This window comes from Panulirus ornatus, chromosome 7 (genome assembly GCF_036320965.1).
Source record: "Panulirus ornatus isolate Po-2019 chromosome 7, ASM3632096v1, whole genome shotgun sequence".
Taxonomy (NCBI): Eukaryota; Metazoa; Arthropoda; class Malacostraca; order Decapoda; family Palinuridae; genus Panulirus; species Panulirus ornatus.
Window position 1 is genome coordinate 8,393,126 of NC_092230.1, and position 19,712 is coordinate 8,412,837.

Genomic DNA, 19,712 nt, shown 5'->3' on the forward strand with positions numbered 1-19,712 from the left:
CATACATTCTTCAAAGCAAACACCTGATCCACACATCCTCTACCACTTCTGAAACCACACTGCTCTTCCCCAATCTGATGCTCTGTACATGCCTTCACCCTCTCAATCAATACCCTCCCATATAATTTACCAGGAATACTCAACAAACTTATACCTCTGTAATTTGAGCACTCACTCTTATCCCCTTTGCCTTTGTACAATGGCACTATGCACGCATTCCGCCAATCCTCAGGCACCTCACCACGAGTCATACATACATTAAATAACCTTACCAACCAGTCAACAGTACAGTCACCCCCTTTTTTAATAAATTCCTTATATATATATATATATATATATATATATATATATATATATGATCAGCCGAGCGTGTTTTTGTCTGCTTATTCCATCAAGTTTTTCTTCTGTGGTGTGTGGTGGTGTTGATGACCGTCTAACACCCTGCACTGTTTACCCCCGCCTCAGTGCATGTCCCGCCCCGCTGCACTGTTAGGGCCTCTCGAGGCCCCCGCTCCCTCTGCAGTGCCTCTAAATATTTGTCTTATCTCATCACTGAAGTCTTTATGATCGCTGATACCCCCAGCAGCCAGAATAAACACAATTATCTCCGTGTTTTGGTATAGCCTCTTTGTCTCTCTCGTCTCCACCGTGTCATTATTCTGATATACTTTCTTTGTCTCTACCGTCTCCATGTGTTGATATTATTCATGTCTATCTCTGCTGTCTCAATGTTCTGATATGTTCTCTCGTGTGTCTCTCCCGTCTTCGTGTTTTCAGGTATGGTTGGATCGGCCAGTTCACCTCCCCAGCTGTGTGACAACACCAGTCCTACAGGTTTTCACTCCTTGCTTGAACACTCGTCACACGAACCACCATAAAACTTTTATTTTTCTTCCTCCCTCCCCGGGAAGTCCTGCTTCAGGTACCGTCTTCTAAGGATTCATAGGTAATACCTCCTCCCTTCTCAGCTATAAGCTCACCTTTGTACTGATACGAGACACTTGAAACTTCTTTCTCTCTAATCTGAACTGTTATCAGTCTGACATTCGTAGACTTTTCGGGTTTTTCAAAAAAATGTTATTACCACGAAAAACAGAGAGTTTTGAACGTGACTCATTTCTCGCATTTCCTATCTATTTAAACCCATCTGTTGACTCATTTCTCGCATTTACTGTCTATTTAAACCCATCTGTTGACTCATTTCTCGCATTTCCTATCTATTTAAACCCATCTGTGCTTTCTCCAGTTGGCATGTTGTTAGCAAATATGGTCTATTGATAGGTCTCCTGTTCGTGCAGCAGTTCGCGACCCCCTTATAAACAGGGGTGGCCCTGTGGCACACCCCTGGTGAACCTCACACTCCCTCCTGTACTTCCCTCCCCTGTGAGATCTGGTCGCCCTCCTCGCTTTCATGCAATGCCTCCACCACCCACACACAACTTTCTCCGCTCCTTTGTTTCCCCGTAATCACCGATAATCTATATGTATCTCCAAGTCAACCGACTTGTACAGTTTTCCCCGAAGATGAACAAAGCCGTTGAGATAAGTCGTTCTTATTAGACCCCCAACCACTCTACACGCCAACCCTTCCATTCGTCTCAGATTAATATGTTGGTGTATGACTTAAGCCTACATCTCATCCCCAACACCTCGCATATGTTACTTCTTCAGATGTTCCACCTCCTACGTTAGCACAATGCCTTCAAAAATGTCTGGGGTCACCAACTACTCTTGTTTATTTCCCTCGGTCGTCTGTCAGTCCTACCAAACCCAGGATTTGGGTCCTTCTCCGTTGCAATTTACTGCCTTTCCAACTGTACTGATCTCAGGCAACTCTTGAAATTACTGAGTTAGTCATGATTTATTTTCCTCTTAAGATAACGACACTTAAATTCGTCGGTAAGTTGATTATCATTCTTATCTGAGCAACAATATGCGTCGTCGCGAGAGAGAACGTTTAACGAGCTACGTAGCACGCCGCCCCCAAGGCCAGCTAGACCTAACCAGATTTATCAAGTTTGGTTTGGTTATAAGAGGTTAGGTTAGGTTAGGATAGGCTAAGTTAGGGGTAGAATAAGTTAGGTTAGGTTTGGTTTGGTTTGGATAGGCTAGGTTAGGGTAGAATAAGTTCGGTCAGGTTTGGTTATAAGAGGTTAGGTTAGGTTAGGATAGGCTAGGGTTAGGGTAGAATAAGTTAGGTTAGGTTTGGTTTGGTTTGGATAGGCTAGGTTAGGGTAGAATAAGTTAGGTTTGGTTTGATTTGGTTAGGATAGGCTAGGCTAGGGTAGAATAAGTTAGGTTTGGTTTGGTTTGGTTAGGATAGGCTAAGGTTAGGGTAGAATAAAGTTAGGTTAGGTTTGGTTTGGTTTGGTCAGGATAGGCTAGGGTCAGGGTAGAATAAGTTCGGTTAGGTTTGGTTTGGTTTGGTTAGGATAGGCTAGGTTAGGGTAGAATAAGTTCGGTCAGGTTTGGTTAGGTTTGGTTTGATTTGGTTAGGATAGGCTAGGCTAGGGTAGAATAAGTTCGGCCAGGTTTGGTTTGGTTTGGTTAGGATAGGCTAAGGTTAGGGTAGAATAAAGTTAGGTTAGGTTTGGTTTGGTTTGGTCAGGATAGGCTAGGGTCAGGGTAGAATAAGTTCGGTTAGGTTTGGTTTGGTTTGGTTAGGATAGGGTAAGTTAGAGTAGAATAAGTTAGGTTTGGTTTGGTTTGGTTAGGATAGGTTAGGTTAGAGTAGAATAAGTTAGGTTAGGTTTGGTTTGGTTTGGTTAGGATAGGCTAGGTTAGGGTAGAATAGAGTTAGGTTAGGTTTGGTTTGGTTTGGTTAGGATAGGCTAGGTTAGGGTAGAATAAGTTAGGTTAGGTTTGGTTTGGTTAGGATAGGTTAGTTAGGATAGGCTAGCTTAGGGTAGGTTAAGTTAGGTTTGCTTTGGTTTGGTTTCGTTACGATAGGTTAGTTAGGATAGGCTAGGTTAGGGTAAGTTAAGTTAGGATAGGATGGGCTAGTTTAGGTTAGGGTAGGATAGCATAAGTTAGGTTAGGTCAGGTTAGAATAGGTTAGGTTTAGGTTAAGGATGGTCAATACTTTGTGTGGCATAATCGACAATACGTTTTCTTTCTTAATAACTTTGTACTCATGGGGTTAACTTCATTTTCATATAGTACGAAAGTACTAGACATTTTATTTCTCTAGCTGAAGTAGGAAAGAAAACTTCCTCACATTTTCCCATGAAATCCTAAAAACATCTTGAAAATCCAAGAGACCAAGGATTCCGACACTTGCATGATAATCTGAGGCGTTGTGCAAGGATACGGTTTTCCAATTTTTTTTTATCTGTTGAAGACAGAGAAATGATTCAGGCAGTCTTCTGCAAACCTTCCGGTCTTCTGTACATTTCCATGAACCTATTTTTCCATGTGTATCCCTCCGTCATACACAGTCCTATACCATGTGTCTCTGCAACACACCCTCACCGTCTCAGGTGGGGAAAAAAAAAAAGTATCTCAGCGTTCCAACCTGTATGACGTACTTCCGCGTGACGTCATCAGTCGTGGGACTCCGCGGGAACTCCTCCCATTGGTTGAATGAACTCCAGGGGAATATTTTTTTTTCCCTCGGTGCATACGTTTTCGTTCAATTCTTTTTTTTTAAGTATACAACTAATGTACTTCATTGTAGTGGGTCTAAAATGGCTTTACCTTAGAGTTCATTTTCCTTAATAAAGATATTCATGAATTGAATATACAGATAGATTATGAAATATGCTAATCTTTATAAAGTGGTGCAGCATTTTCAAGACGAGCGGTTATTTATTTTCTTTGCTGCCTCCTGATTGGTCCATCCTTAATGCGTCAACAAAGACGTCACTATGACGTCAGTAAACGATAACAGGGAACCAGACAATTACACTGGTCGCCCACTAAGTATTGCTGAACTTTCCCAAATTTTGCAAGAATGATTCACTAGCGTCACGTCTTTTACTCTGAGGCGGAAATGCGTTTGCACAACTTTTCGGGTACTAAATAGCAGACGAACATTAAGCTAGAAAATGAATAAATGTTGTTTTTATAATGGTAGCCAGATATGGAGTTAAGCTACGTATGTCTCCATTTAGTAACACCTCAGTTACGTTTTGGACATGGGAACACAGTTGTATGACATGGGTGTTCAGACTGTGCATAAATGCATCAACTACAATGTTTATCAACTGTTTCCTCAACGAATTAGCTGTACAGAAGGGGCAGTATGAGTACATTATCTATTACACCACCGTAAATAGACAATATGAGTCCATCATAACTATCCATTACACCGTAAATAGATTTCGTATCCTCCTTTCATTCTAGAAAGCAGAGTGACTTGTGGGTTTCACCAGTGCTGACAGCCTAGCCCTAAATCATTGACACACACCTGGCTACCTGGCTTAAGCTGGCGCGCGCGTGTGCGTGCGTGCGTGCGTGCGTGTGTGTGTGTGTGTGTGTGTGTGTGTGTAGGAGGAGGAAAATCATGGTGCATATGTACAAGGTTTACAAACAAATCAGTAATCACAAACACACACACGGGCGCGACAGTCAGCCCACACCCAACTTAGGTGTTCATTCTTCCGACGGGGCTGGTCAATAAATGGGTACTTATTTTATGTGTGTGTGTGTGTGTGTGTGTGTGTGTGTGTGTGTGTGTGTGTAATGATCATAGTTGTACGCCGTTTCCCGCGTTAGCGTCAGGAACAAAGAAAAAGCCTCATCCATTCTGTAGCTGTCATGAGTAATGCATCGAAACCACAGCTCCATTTCCACATCCAGGCCTTACAGACCTATACATGGTTTACCCCAGACGCTTCACATACCTTGGTTCAGTCTACTGACAGCACGTCGACCCCTGTATACCGCACTGCTTTAATTTACTCTATCCCATAGATGCCTTTAACCCTCCTACATGTTCAGGTCCGGACCACTCATATAATATTTTGCTCTCCATCCTTCCACCTCCAATTTGGTCTTTCCATTTTCCTCGTTCTCTCCACTTTTGACTCATCTATCCTCTTTGTCAACCTCTCCTCACTCATTCTCTCCAGATGTCCAAACCATTTCGGCACACCTTCTGCTCTCTCATCCACACTCTTCTTGTGACCACACCTCTCTCTCTCACCCTTGAATTACTTAATCAGACCACCTCACACCACATACTGCCCTCGGACAATTACTTTCCATCACCTTCACCCTCCTCTGCACATCTACAGCCCAAGCCTCACAGCCATACAAAAACGTTAGGACTTTTTTTACCATCCAAAAAGTATCCATTTTCGCCATTCCAGATATCATACTCTTCACACATTTCCCAGTGCCTCCAGAACCTTCGCCCCCTCACCCTCTCTATGACACTTCCATTTCCTTGGTTCCATTCTGTAGTGTTCACTCCCATATTTCTACAACACTCCACTTCCTTCAGGATTTTCTCGCTTCAAACTCACACCCCAACTAACTTGTCCCTCTGCCTTACTGAACCTAACAATGTGTCTTTAGTTCACATTTACTCTAAAACTCCTCGTTTCACTCTTTCACGCGAACTCAGTCACCAACTTCTGCAGTTTCTCACTCGAGTCTGCCACTAGTGCTGTGTCATCAGCAAACAACAACCAACTCACTTCCTAATCCCCCTTCATCCCCCCACAGACAACATACTCGTCCCCCACTACAAGATTTTTTCATTACCTTCCTCACTACTCCATCCATAAACAAATCAAACAGCCATGGGGGACATCACACGCCTCTGCCGCAAACTGGCCTTCGCTGGGAACCCCCTGTCTACCTACTCGCTCACACGCCTTATACACCCTTGATAAAAAAAACCCTCTCACTGCTTCTAGCAGTTGTCTCCCACGTCGTATATTTAGAAGACCTTCCAAACGGAATCTCTATCCATCTTATCATATACCTTCTCAAAATCCATAAATGCCACATACAAATCCTTTTCCTCTATTTCTTACACACGATCTTTAAAGCAAACATTTAATCCACAGCTACTACTCATGATATTATATATATTTATATGTATATCAACTGACATATTTCTCTCTTGTGTCTCCCCTGATGATGTGATTATTACGCGAAAGTGCACTTGGGAACTTTTCGTGTTTCATTTTCCCCGTGGACTCATAGGAATATATATACAGTAGTAAAGACATCCTACATACAAACACAATGTTAAGAGACGGGGCAACACGAGTTTAAGGCTCTCTCCCCGTAACACACACACACACACACACACACACACACACACACACACACACACACACACACACACACCAACGATAAGGCAGTGCCATAAAAGATTGGTAGAGGGAAGGGTGGTCTGAACAGGGTTAGTGGCACAGATGAACATCACAGTAAAACAGGGGAAGAGATTACCTGTCTACAAGTAGGGTACTTAAGTACGATGGGATATTGCCATTAGAAGAGAGAGAGAGAGAGAGAGAGAGAGAGAGAGAGAGAGAGAGAGAGAGAGAGAGAGAGAGAGAGAGAGAGAGGAGCATGAATGTTTTATTTACCACAATGGTGGCTGTACTCTCACATTCCACAACCCCCCGCCACAAACACAGCCACAGCAACATTATAACACACCACCACCACCCCACGGGAGGCGTCATCGCTGCCTGGAACTCACCCTGGGCGTCCTCACACCTACATAACCACCTTCTTGTGCAACCAAACTGTGCTAGCTCGCGCGCGCCTGGGCAGACGAACCAATGAGACATAAGTTAGCCTTAGGATCACACTTTAGTTGGAGGTATGAATGACCAATCAGGTCACTACTGTAAACAACACCTTAGTGTTTAGGATAAAAAGAAAAAAAGAACATCTACTCATGGTGATGTTCAGGATGAGTGCGTGGCTCTGAGCCACTAGGAAGAACCTCCCATGCAGTGCCTGAACATGTAATATGGGGAGGCAGCAGCTGGTGAGGTATGTTCTTCCGCATTGTACTCGACAACATTGCGCGCCGCCCAGCGCGCCGCTCCCCACCACCTCCTACCTCCCTCCCTCTTCCCGAGTGGTGGCTGGCTGGCTATTACCGCTCAGTGGCAAGGTCACGCAGCTCAGCACTTCCCAGTTGATGAAATCCTCACTGAGCTCAAGTGTGTCCCGTTTCTCTCTCTCTCTCTCTCAACTCAAACAGAACCCGTGTGTGACGAGTTGGTTGTCACAGAGGAGGAGCATCACTAGGCTTGGTTGAGTTCAGCTGCAGCCTCACAGCCTCAGGCCCGTCGACTCTGGCCTGAGCCGGAGGCTAGGCTTGCATACGTGCAGACCTCCCCAGAGCGGGGGGGGAAAAAACCCTCACATTTGAACTCGGGGGGAAAAAAAAGGAACAACCATATATGTGCCTGAGTGAGGATAGTACAATACCTCAACACACACCAGCCTAGTCATCGCCAAACCTACATAGCTTAACAAGCGACAAGTACAAAGCGATGATTTACTATGACCATCACAACACAGCAAGAGAAAAAAAAAAGAAAAAAAAGAAACTTGCGTCATGGTGACTACAAATAAATCAATCATGAGACGTGAGTTACGTACACAAAAGACGAACAGGACCTGGTGTCATCATAGAGCGATCTAAGCCACTTTTAAAACGAAAAGAAAATCACCTCAAAACTGACGGAATAAGTTCAAGTATCCTAAATAAAGGTGACTTGTCAGGCAGAAAGGATGGGACTTTCTCTCCTTAGAAAAGTGATCAATGCCACAAAATGTGCCAAAAGCGGCCAACAAATGAAAAAGTGAACTATGAATAAATAATAAACCTCCTTTAGCTAATGTGTTTGTCAATCACCAACACCAACCATCTGTCTACGTACATGACAGCAGCCACAAACTACCTGTAAACAACAATTCCATCGTTAACTGCTGATAACCACAATCAAATTCGGAAACAGGAAACCACGTCACTTATCTCTACAATCATATACATCGTAGGAATAATGATTAATGTATATACCCAGCTGGGGCTTTGTCATATGCCATCCAACAACCATAAACTGTACAAGTCCAACTGTTAATGGACCTGTAAGGTGTTTATGGAGTTTTAAAAAAACACCAAAGCTTGTACGAGGAAGTAACTGCATAAGGAATATAAATGGACTCCCTCAGTTTGGTAACTGATTGCGTGAAAGACTCAATATATATAAACCATTTGTTAAAACTAGCGAGACCTTGTGGTGTGTGTGTGTGTGGTGGCAGCCCGCTGATGCGTCTTGCCTCAGTCTACCACAGGTCACAGGAGGGTGAGGTGGGTAGCCAAGGTCGTGAGTCGTCTCCTCCTCTTGCTGGTGTTGTTAACAAGCAGCTCCAGGAGCCACACCATCAACAAACCACCTCACACTACCTGCACAGGGAACGTCATCTTATTTTTAATGGCTATTGGTATGAACATTACAAATTAAGTAATTAAGTATTCTAGTTTTGATTTCGTTACGATTAGCCTGCGACAGCTGAGACGAGTTACGTCTTTGCTTTGTTCTATCTTAACTTCTAACGTTACTACGTATGGTATATTATTATATCCTTGCCTCAGGGACTATTTACGACACATCTGGTGATGTCGACTTACCGACATGCACCATAAATTTTCCTCCACATTGGAAATGTTAGGATAACGACAGATTGCATGCAGCCATACCAATAGTCTTACGTCAACGACAAAAATATAGATTATATTTCAACCTGGTGTTAATTACCGTCAAAACATTCACAAAGAAATTGACGTAATATGATGAAGTATTTCAGAACGTTTGGAAGTAGTTTAAGATTAGAAATACTGTTCATAACTGAACGGGAAGTCCAGCATTAGGAAACCCGTTGCTACTTTGGTATGTTTTCTCCTGTGGGTGCATGAGCATTATTGAACCCTAATGATATTAAAATAATGATAATAAATGATTAATAAAGTTGAAGGAAGACTTGCACAATGTTTTGCTTGCTTTAGAAAATAGTGCTCTTAAGGTAATATTTAGAAAATCTAATTTCATCATGCCTACACCACTTTAAGTGCTTTAACCTGTAAAATCAAACTTAATTTAACCTAGATAAAGTATTCATAATTACATACGATAATCATAATTATCAGACGATCTGGTTAAGGGTGGGAAATAACCCTCTTGCATAGAACAATATACGTAAGCTTATAAATTTTTCTTATGAACAAGGGCATATTCTCAAAGACTTACCAAGTTTTCTATACTCAGTTGAATCAATTTAACCCAGATTACCTTACCTTTACACAATTTCAACTAATAGGGGTTAAATTAGGTTTTGGCATATCTTTATTCATATTTTTTCATCGCTTTACAATTTTGAATAACACCTGTGCAAAAGTAGGCCATGGTTGTTTAACCTGTGTCATACTCGCTATGGCCTCTTTTTTTCTTATTATTGTTATAATCGGGAGGTCATGTGAATTATCCTTGATATCCTTGAAAAATATCATGTTTCTTGTTAGGGAAATTATCAAATTTCTTTAGTGAATACTTTCTAAATCTCTACCGTACGTTTATGCACGTCGCTACAAAGAAAAACTAGTTTAGCATCAAAAACCGTTTTCTATTACTTATAAATAATGTAAAATTTTCTCTGAAAAATTCAGAGAAAACTTTGATAAAAATTGACGGGAGATGTGAGCACTGAATATGGTGGTGTCTGATCTTTTTAGGTCTGTACAAAGATGGAGATGGAAATACGGCGTACACAGAGTTGGGAGATTATCGTCACGGATGCCTGGCAAGAAAAGTCTTGTGATGTGTCCATCAAAAGCTTCGTAGTGACTGGGATGAATGATAAATGGCATGCACACCCGGAAGAGAACAAGAAGACTAACCCACTGACTGCTACAAGGACATCCGCTGCCTCAGGTACCAGGAACCGTTGGTATGGTTCTACCTTTGTCTGTGTTTATTTCTCCTTGGTGCTCAACAACTGAGCTAGGACTCCTCCATTTTGAATGATTATAGAGTCGAAGTAGGTTTAAACTACCATTGTGTAAAGGGAGATAAACAAACACTCTTTATCAGTTTTGCTTATTTCAAAGTTATTTTTCGAAATTTAGAATCGAGACGTTTCAAGGTTTCGTTTAGACGAGTGAACCTGTCCTAATAGTTAAACTTTTTAATGTGTGTAGCAGATTAAGTGTTTTCCGACTTACTTCATTCGTTCACCTCATAGTTTGTGGGTAACTTAGCCCACTGTTCAAGTGCATAATATTGTATTGAATTACGAGAGCCTGTTACTCTAAAATGGAAAGATTTGATCATAATTGAAGCACAGTTTCACCCACGTCAGAGTCCTTGGACTCAACCGATAATGTCCTTTTAACCAAGCAAGTTACTATAAACGAAAAGTAACTTATTTTTGCTGCAGTCATGAACATATAACATAAAAAAAGCTAATATACCAAATGGTTTCGAATTAATAGGCAAATTTACCGAGATACGGATCTCCATGTTTGAAATTAATGATTCAAATCACATTGCATCTGTTAGGTTTGTGAGGCCAATGATGGTCTAGGACATGCCTGTAGGCAATCACTTCCTCCTCTGGACTTCCGCATCACCTGCCACTTTCACAAAAGACACGAGTCAGGAAAGGAAATTAAGGGATGTTTTTATCTTGCTGAAATCCAACTTCCTGTGATTAAACAGGGACTCTCTCTTTTTTTTTTTCATGCCCTGAGCAGGGCAGTTTAAACAGCCTTAAACCTTCACATTCTTTAGGCCTTCGAGTTGTGGCGCTGTTTTTGATCAAAAACCCTATATTTCTGTCACAAGATTGATTACGTAATATGATGATTAATGCATGATTATATATTTGAAGAGGTAAACCAAGGAACAATCATTTAATCCAGTGTGGTGATAAGTTTCTTCAAATGCAGGGAAACAGCATTACGGCTGTATGTTATTATGGTTACCTATTTTAATGAACATTTAATCCTTTTTTTTTCCCCAATAAGAAATATTTTAACAATCCGCCATGGATCAGGAGCATAGTTCCCATGTATCCCCATTTTTCAACAACGTGAGTGAAATAATTAAATAAATATCCACGAACGACCTCGCGTACACACGTCCTGAATCCGACTTCCGGATTCCCGTCATGAACGCTGGCAATGTCAACAGCACGTGATCCCGACGACAGGTTGCTCAACACCAAATAAAAAAAAAAAAAGGAGAGAGAACAGCTTCAGTAGAACTTTTTTTTAATCTATACAAGAGTGGAAGACGTGTACAATCCCTTGGAGAATACAAGCGAAGAAAAAATGGAGGAAATACTCGTAAGTTGAGATGTTATGACCCCATTGGTGGCTGGAGAACCCCCGGCTGGAAGAAGACGACACATTAAAAAAAAAACACCTCCTCAAATGATAGACTTTACCATTTGTAATAAAGGTAAGGCCTACTGAAGCAATTTAGCTTGGTATGGTGGTTTTTATGAATAATAGGTAATGGGGACCTAATAGGTAATGGGGATATATACACCGATATTGAAGAGGATTACATTATGGTTGGGGAGAAATACACCTGTCATAAGTTGCTATATCCAATCAGTTATTGATAATGATTTACATCACTATTTATCTTAAATTGCTGTATATTGTGTAGGGTGATACCAAACTGTAGTCCTCTTGAGTATTGTCTTTCATATTAATTAGGGAATGGTTATTTTCGCATGGTATCTTTAGTCCTGTAGCATTATTAGTAATGTGTACATTGATTTAATTTGTAATGCATTACTTATATAGTGTGAATTGAACAGTAGTTGTAGGTCCTGTATGGGTAATTGAATGAAAGTAGATAATGTTCGGTGGTGAAGGTTTTGTATATCAGGGAAGATGGCCGATGTATGTAAAAGTTGGGAAAATACTAGTAAAATATTAGCAGAGTTTATGGAAATCTTAAGTAGTTGCCAAAATATATAGCAGAAATATATTAACATGAAGTTGGTCTACCATTATCGGGAATAACATGGCCCCTTGGTCTGCTCTCTGTTTCCTGACACTTGACAGCATTTGTACGGTGGTATATTTTAACTAGACTAACGAATGTAAAGATAAGTTTTAGCTGCATTCCTCCATATCTGTCAGTTCTGCTTCTTCTCTCACTTGATCTGCATCTCGCCGCAGGACAGATTCCTCAGTAAACTCAGACTTGGATAGGATATGTCATTGGGGTAGACAAAATCTGGTTGTTTAGCGCCTCCAAGACCCAGTTTCTGCCCATCTCTTATTTGGAAATTCCTCACAGCTTTCCTCTGTCCTTTAATGATAGTTCTGTAATTCTACCTCCAGACTGATTGAACATACTTGCTATTATAGTAACATCCACTTTTTATTACAAACCCCATGTTATGGAAATGGCTAAATCTACCTCTTGAAAAGAAACTGCAAGTCCTTTTCAGATATCGAAAGTTCTTTTATTCTTGAGTTTCTCCATCTATACTGAGGATTGATCCATCCTTGTATAGAGTACTGCACTCATGTGGTGTGGTTCTAGGTTTGTATCCTTACTGGACAGAGTTGTCGAAAGCAGTCCCTCATAATTCTCTCCCAGGTTAACTTCAAAACTTGACCCACTTGTTGTACACTGCAATGTTGGTTCACTTTCCCTCTTCTCTAGGCATTACTTTGGTTTTTGCTCCGAGTTGGCTGCTTGTGTGCCTGCACCAATAGTTAGACCACGAAATACTTGGCATCCTGCTGCATCAAATGATTAGTGTGGCCATTGGCAATTCAAGGTTGGGTTGTTTTGATAACTGTTTCTTTCCATACACTTCTATATATAAAGCTTTAAAATTCTTTACCCTTGCATGTCATTTTCCCTTCTCTTTTTTTTTTTCCTTCATATTTCAATTAAGGCCTGGCTTTGATGTGAACTTTTGTCTAACTGGAGCTTCCCCCCCCCAAAAAAAAAGTTCTGATTTTTTTTGTACACGTGCATTACCTACTTTTCCCTCGATTAACCCCATGTTTTCTTTGCCATACATAACCCCCCATATAACTGTTGTCTCAATTTCTCATAGTGAAAGATGATCTTAGAATATTGCTTCAAATGGTTTTTGTTTTTTCTAAACACTTAATTCGCAATGCATACATATAACTCTTATCCAGGGCTAATAGCAATACGGAGCAAAATTAGACTTTTACCTTCACCTCATTGATACCCATAAGCCAGCCAGTATTATGCTAACATTTTTGTATATCTGTGTATATCTCTGATGCCGATTCCATTTGGGAACTCTCTCCATAACTATTGAACTTCATTGCCACTTCATAGCCTTTAAATGCCTCGCCCTAACCATGCCACAGGCAGAAGGCAACACTAGCACAGCTTTTTTAGAGGCTCCGATCTAATGTTTGTACCATCTTCTTCAACCTAATGTCTTCTTGACGTTCCTCCCTAATGTTCCAACCTACTACTTCTACCTAATTCCTCCCTTACCTGCTCCTACCTAGTACATCTACCTAATGTTTCTACCTAATGGTCCTAACATTCCTACCTACTACTATCTTTTGCTCCTACCATTTCACTGAAGGGCTCACCCTAGGAAGTCTAAAGGTATGAAGACTGTGTTAAGTGTTGTCAAGCATTATGTGTGACAAGTAGAGATTGTACATTTGTGGACAGGATTCCAGCAGTCAACGTGTGGTTGAGGCAGAAAGAAAACACTGCTTCTTGGATCAAAGGAGTGCAACTGGACAACTGTTGATTTTTTGGCTCTCTACACAGCTATCACAAACCCTCCCTGTACCCACATTGATAGCATCGGAAATAGACCCCCTGGTTGGCAGCTGTCTATGAAAGACTACCTAACCCCAACATTTCTACTTTTCATTATTTATATTTTGGTACTGTACTGGATTTACCAATTTTTCTGATGAATGGAAAAAGCTTTTTCAAATGTTTTGATTCATACATATAATTTGTCGAGCAAAGAGATCAATTTATGGTAAAATTCCAATTTAGGGGCACCTCAAACAACTTATGGATATGGAAGAAATGCATATCAAGAGACTCCTTATATGTAATAGTACTATAATGGTTTAGACTATGGGAGTGTGATATGGTTCATTTGTTTTTCATACAGTAAGAAATGTGATAGTGGGGAGGGCTGTGATGAAACGCTTTAAAAAATTGATAATCATTCAGTTTAGCTTTGCTTCATTATTTATTTCAGATATTGAGTGATTTTGGTGTGCAGTCTTCGTATATTGTGTAGAGAATTGAAATGCAGTTGTGGAGCATGATATTTCTATTTATAACTACCCCATCGGTGATGATACAGCGCTGGTGGCTGATTCATGTGAGAAACTGCAGAAGCTGGTGACTGAGTTTGGTAAAGTGTGTGAAAGAAGAAAGTTGAGTAAATGTGAATAAGAGCAAGGTTATTAGGTACAGTAGGGTTGAGGGTCAAGTCAATTGGGAGGTAAGTTTGAATGGAGAAAAATAAGGAAGTAAAGTGTTTTAGATATCTGGGAGTGGATCTGGCAGCGGATGGAACCATGGAAGCGGAAGTGAATCATAGGGTAGGGGAGGGGGTGAAAGTTCTGGGAGCCTTGAAGAATGTGTGGAAGTCGAGAACATTATCTCGGAAAGCAAAAATGGCTATGTTTGCAGGAATAGTGGTTCCAACAACGTTGTATGGCTGCGAGGCTTGGGCTATGGATAGAGTTGCGTGCAGGAGGGTGGATGTGCTGGAAATGAGATGTTTGAGGACATCATGTGGTGTGAGGTGGTTTGATTGAAAAAGTAATGTAAGGGTAAGAGAGATGTGTGGAAATAAAAAGAGCGTGGTTGAGAGAGCAGAAGAGGGTGTTTTGAAATGGTTTGGGCTCATGGAGAGAATGAGTGAGGAAAGATTGACCAAGAGGATATATGTGTCGGAGGTGGAGGGAGCGAGGAGAAGTGGGAGACCAAATTGGAGGTGGAAAGATGGAGTGAAAAAGATTTTGTGTGATCGGGGCCTGAACATGCAGGAGGGTGAAAGCAGGGCAAGGAATAGAGCGAATTGTATCGATGTCCTATACCAGGGGTCGATGTGCTGTCAATGGATTGAATCATGGTATGTGAAGCATCTGGGGTAAACCATGGAAAGTTGTGTGGCGCCTGGATGTGGAAAGGGAGCTGTGGTTTCGGGCATTATTACATGACAGCTAGAGACCTGAGTGTGAACGAATGGGGCCTTTGTTGTCTTTTCCTAGCGCTACCTTGCACACATGAGGGGGGAGGGGGTTGTTTAACCATGTGTGGCGAGGTGGCGATGGGAATGAATAACGGCAGACAGTATGGATTATATACATGTGTATATATGTATATGTCTGTGTGTGTATATATATGTGTACATTGAGATGTATAGGTATGTATATTTGTGTGTGTGGAAGTGTATGTATATACATGTGTATGGGGGTGGGTTGGGCCTTTTCTTTCATCTGTTTCCTTGTGCTACCTCGCAAACACGGGAGACAGCGACAAAGCAAAATAAATGATCAAATAAATAACTACCCCATCATATATTTTTCATTGATATCATGTTAGGTGGTAACAGAGGTTGTGTGTGTTAGGTATTAATGTGAATTAATGTTGTTTTTGGTAAAAGATATGTATATTACAAAATGAAAATAACACTTAGATTGGCCTTCTGCTAGAGATTACATGGCATCTCGTTCTATCATCTGTTTGGTGATATTCAGCAATGTTTGTGTAATTTTCATTTCATGATTGTGACTGGTATATTTCAAGAAGAATAATGAACATTAAGATAAGATTTGATTTGTAGGGAGGTTAGTTAAGGTTTTCCTAAACTGTGATGATTTTTTACAACTCTATTTCGTATTTGATATTAACCCACATTTTCCCTGAAATACAGTTCTTAACCTTAACCTTTATCAGATATATGCATTGAAATTAGATGCTCAAAATCATGCTTTCTGTCAGTTACTGGATTTTCTAAACAATAAGCATTACAGAACAAAATCACTTGATATAAAAAGCCTACGCAGGAATGATGTAGAGTTAAACTGGACTTTTACAAAAAAATCTACCAAACACTCCTGAACTACTCTAACATCCTAGCACAAGTTGATCTAACATAAGCTTTGTTGTGGTTTCCTTGGCTGAACAAGTTGAAATATATAAAATCCTACTTTAGGTTTGGAAATATTTTTTATTAACTTCTAGAACTAATTCCAATTAGTGAGTAGTTGTTTTCAGTAGAACAGTCTTGAATTTTATTAAGATAAACTGGATTATTTTTCACTGTGTTAATAAACTCAAAAGTCCCATAGCTTAAGCTAGGTTCAAGTTATTCTTGTAACCAAAACTTAATCATGGTGTATTGTTGGCTGTTTTGGTTTGCCTTTTTTTTTTTTTTTTTACCCAAGTTTTTTGGTTTTCATCTTGTTTTTTGGTTTGATAGGATAAGCATCAAAGATGTTGATGGTTATGTTTTGGATAATCATTCCCTAAGACAGCAAATTTTGGTTCTTGTCACCAGTAATGACATTGTCCTCTAGAACTTAACCCATGACTCATAAGATGTTTGATGCATCCAGACAAAGTTTTTGCCCATCTCTCTGTCAAAAATTCCTCAACTTTCCTATCTTCTTCAATGGTTCTGTAATTCCACCTCTTGACTCGATGAACGTACTTGGTATTACTGGAACGTCCATTCTATCCTAGAAACCCCACATTATGGAAATATGTAAGTGGGAGTCCTGTTCATATGTCGAAATTTATTTTCTTCTGTACAGTTGATCCACTTATGCAAAGGATTGATCTGTCCTTGTATTGAATACTACTCTCACATCTGGGATTGTTCTGTCTCTGAACTGTTACTTGACTGAGTTTAGTCAAAAGCAGTCCAACTTGTAAACTCACTCCGGCTGACTTAAAAACTTAACTTGACTTGCCCTATGCTGCACTTTTAGTTTGATTTCCCTATTCTGTAGGCATTATTTTGGTTTTTGCTCCTGAGAATTGGCTCCTTGTGTGACCGTACCTTTGACTAGACCACATATTACCCAGCAGGTCGCTATATCACATGATTACTGTGAGGCTGTCGGGAACTCAAGGATGGGCCATTTTTATAACTCTTTCTTTCACTACTTATCGAAACTTTGGAACTCTCTACCCTCATATACCTTTCTGAATACCTATAATATTGCACATTATTAAAGACAGGTTTTCACTTTCTTCAAAATTTGTAAATACTACTATATCTCTTCTTTTTCCCTTTCCTTAACCTCTATATTTCAGTTAATTTGATAAGACTTTTGTTGATGACTTGAGCCTAAGGAAAAAATCTACACTTTAATTCTTGATAGTTTATGTATCTGTACCACTTGCAATTTGCAGCCTTTCTTTGATGATATTTTATGCGTTTAAATTCAGTATCTATAATGAAATTTTGATTAGGTAACACTTCTTTAAGTGTATGCAGTATATTTTGCTCTAAAAATCTAATGAAGTGTCCCTATTCCTTACACTTTCAGCCATCCATAACAGAGTAGGTAGTAGCTGGTAAGCAGCCAATTACCATGGAGGTATATTACCAGTACTACCTGCCAAGGTATTGGAGGGTTAGTGATGGCTGTGTAGTGGGACAGCACTTCAATGGTTGTCATGCTGCACTTTCCTTGTCATACATAACATTTTACAACACTAACTCACATAGTTCATTCTTCATTCTCCTGATTTTCCTACAGTGAGCGTTGTATGCTAGCCCTGCATGGCATGGTATGAACAGTAGATAAAAGTAGTTGGTAGAAACATTTAGGTGGGAGCATTAGGAAGAAACATTTGGTAAAAGTAGAGGGTAGGAACATTAGGCAGGAGCATTAAATAGTAGTTGATAAGAACGTTAGGTAAGAGCCTCTGCAAACAGTGCACTAGAGTCGCCTTCTGCCAGTGACCTGTTAAGGATCATTGGCTAAAGGCTAAGAAGTAGCACTGGAATTCACTAATTATGGAGACTCGAATGCCATGGTTACACCCTGAGGGAGTTCCAGGTGGGGACAGTGTCAGAGATATAGGTAGAGAGATAGATAGACAATTTTTCCTCTTCCTGTTCTATAAGATAACTCTTCCCTTTCCTGTTATGTATTACCTCGCCTGTTTAGGCTTGATAATTATTTTTTCATATAGGTTTATTTAGTACAGCAGTGTGAAGTTATTGGATTGTTTTTATAGCCCACTGAAGTATTCTAATTATGTTATTCATGTTTTCCAGACTTGTATGCCTGGAATGGAGTGCAGTGAACCAAATGGCTCGACAGATGTTAGTCAGCAAACAAAAGCAGAAACTTTGGAAGTTGTTGAGTCTTGCCAGTGCACCGACAGGTGTCAAGATGAACAGAGATTAGAGAAAACTGATGACCTATCCAGCACTAGTAATGGGGAAGAACCCCAAGCGTTATCAAAAAGACAAAGGAAAAAGTTGCTCAAATATCAAAAGTGGCTTGATACTAAAGATGAGCGTAGAAAAAGAGAAAAGGAAAAACAGCGACAGCGCCTAGAGGCTAAACGTGCAGCTGGTGAGGCATGTGGAAACATTAGGAAAAGACTTAAAGAAGTAACTATGGCTGCAAGTAGCTGCAAACAACGCATCGCTATTGACATGTCCTTTGATGATCTCATGATAGAAAAACACTTATCTCAGTGTGTCAAACAAGTGAGCCGATGTTACAGTGCAAACAGGCGAGCAACAAATCCATTACAGCTTTATGTAACGAGTTTTGTGGGAAAATGTGAATCTGTCATGGCAAAGCAAAATGGATACAGAAACTGGGATGTCTATTTTAAGGACGAGTATTATATGGATATTTTTGCTAAGGAAGATATTGTATACTTAACAAGTGAGTCTGAAAATGTGATTACATCCCTTGATGATGGAAAAGTGTATATTATTGGTGGGCTTGTGGATCATAATGTCCATAAAGGCTTATGTCATAAGTTGGCTGTTGAGAAAGGAATCTCGCATGCTAAACTTCCCATAGATGACTATGTCGAGATGAAAACCCGTAAAATATTAACTGTTGACCATGTGTTTCAGATTTTGGTAGGAGTTGCGAATGGGAAATCCTGGAAGGAATCTTTCCTTTCTTTTATTCCAGCAAGAAAAGGTGCCATAGGCAAGGATGATCTTGGTGGTGAAGACTTCTCAGACAACAAGCTTACTCATGAAGACAAAGACATAAAATTTCATGAAGGACAAGAAAGAGAAATAGCAGGAGAGAAAGTTTTAATAAAGAGTAATGAAAGTGGAGGTACATTAGTTGAAAGTTGTTAAGCTGTCGCTTATGTACCAGTAATCAAAAGTTGTGATACAGGAAGTGGTGGAAAAAGAAATACAATAGTAAAGCTTAAATATGAACTTTTTCTTTCCTTTATTCTTCTTGTCTGCCTTTGGGACAGTGTTGTAATGTATAGCTCATTCTTTTCAACTTCATTAATGAATTTAGTTTGTACTGTGTATGAAATTAAGTATACCTTAAACAGTTAGCCAGAAGACAATCAGGAGGGGTTCATTGTTACTTTGAGAATACTGAATAAGAATTAGTAAAATGTTGTATGTAATATATTCTTTCTTACTCTCTCTTGCCATAAGTAAGACATGGCAAGTGATGTGGTAAATAGAGGATTTGAAAGCCTTGCATAAAGTGAATGTGG

General features: G+C 40.1%; 1 protein-coding gene across 5 annotated transcripts; it reads left to right on the top strand.

Moving 5' to 3' along the window:
• The first annotated feature begins 8,218 nt into the window (after positions 1–8,218).
• Positions 8,219–19,410, top strand: LOC139749405 (tRNA methyltransferase 10 homolog A). 5 transcript variants are annotated; one of them, XM_071663228.1, is made up of 5 exons: positions 8,229–8,424; positions 9,710–9,908; positions 11,263–11,438; positions 18,274–18,898; positions 19,096–19,234. In XM_071663228.1, exons 4-5 carry the CDS (start codon positions 18,280–18,282, stop codon positions 19,182–19,184), a joined length of 708 nt encoding a protein of 235 aa, XP_071519329.1. In that variant the 5' UTR covers positions 8,229–8,424; positions 9,710–9,908; positions 11,263–11,438; positions 18,274–18,279; the 3' UTR covers positions 19,185–19,234. The 5 variants fall into 5 exon arrangements, with proteins under 5 accessions (XP_071519327.1, XP_071519329.1, XP_071519328.1 ...); XM_071663227.1 differs by having other exon boundaries at positions 8,233–8,424; positions 18,274–19,410; XM_071663225.1 differs by having other exon boundaries at positions 8,236–8,424; positions 9,710–9,924; positions 18,274–19,410.
• Positions 19,411–19,712: the final 302 nt, after the last annotated feature.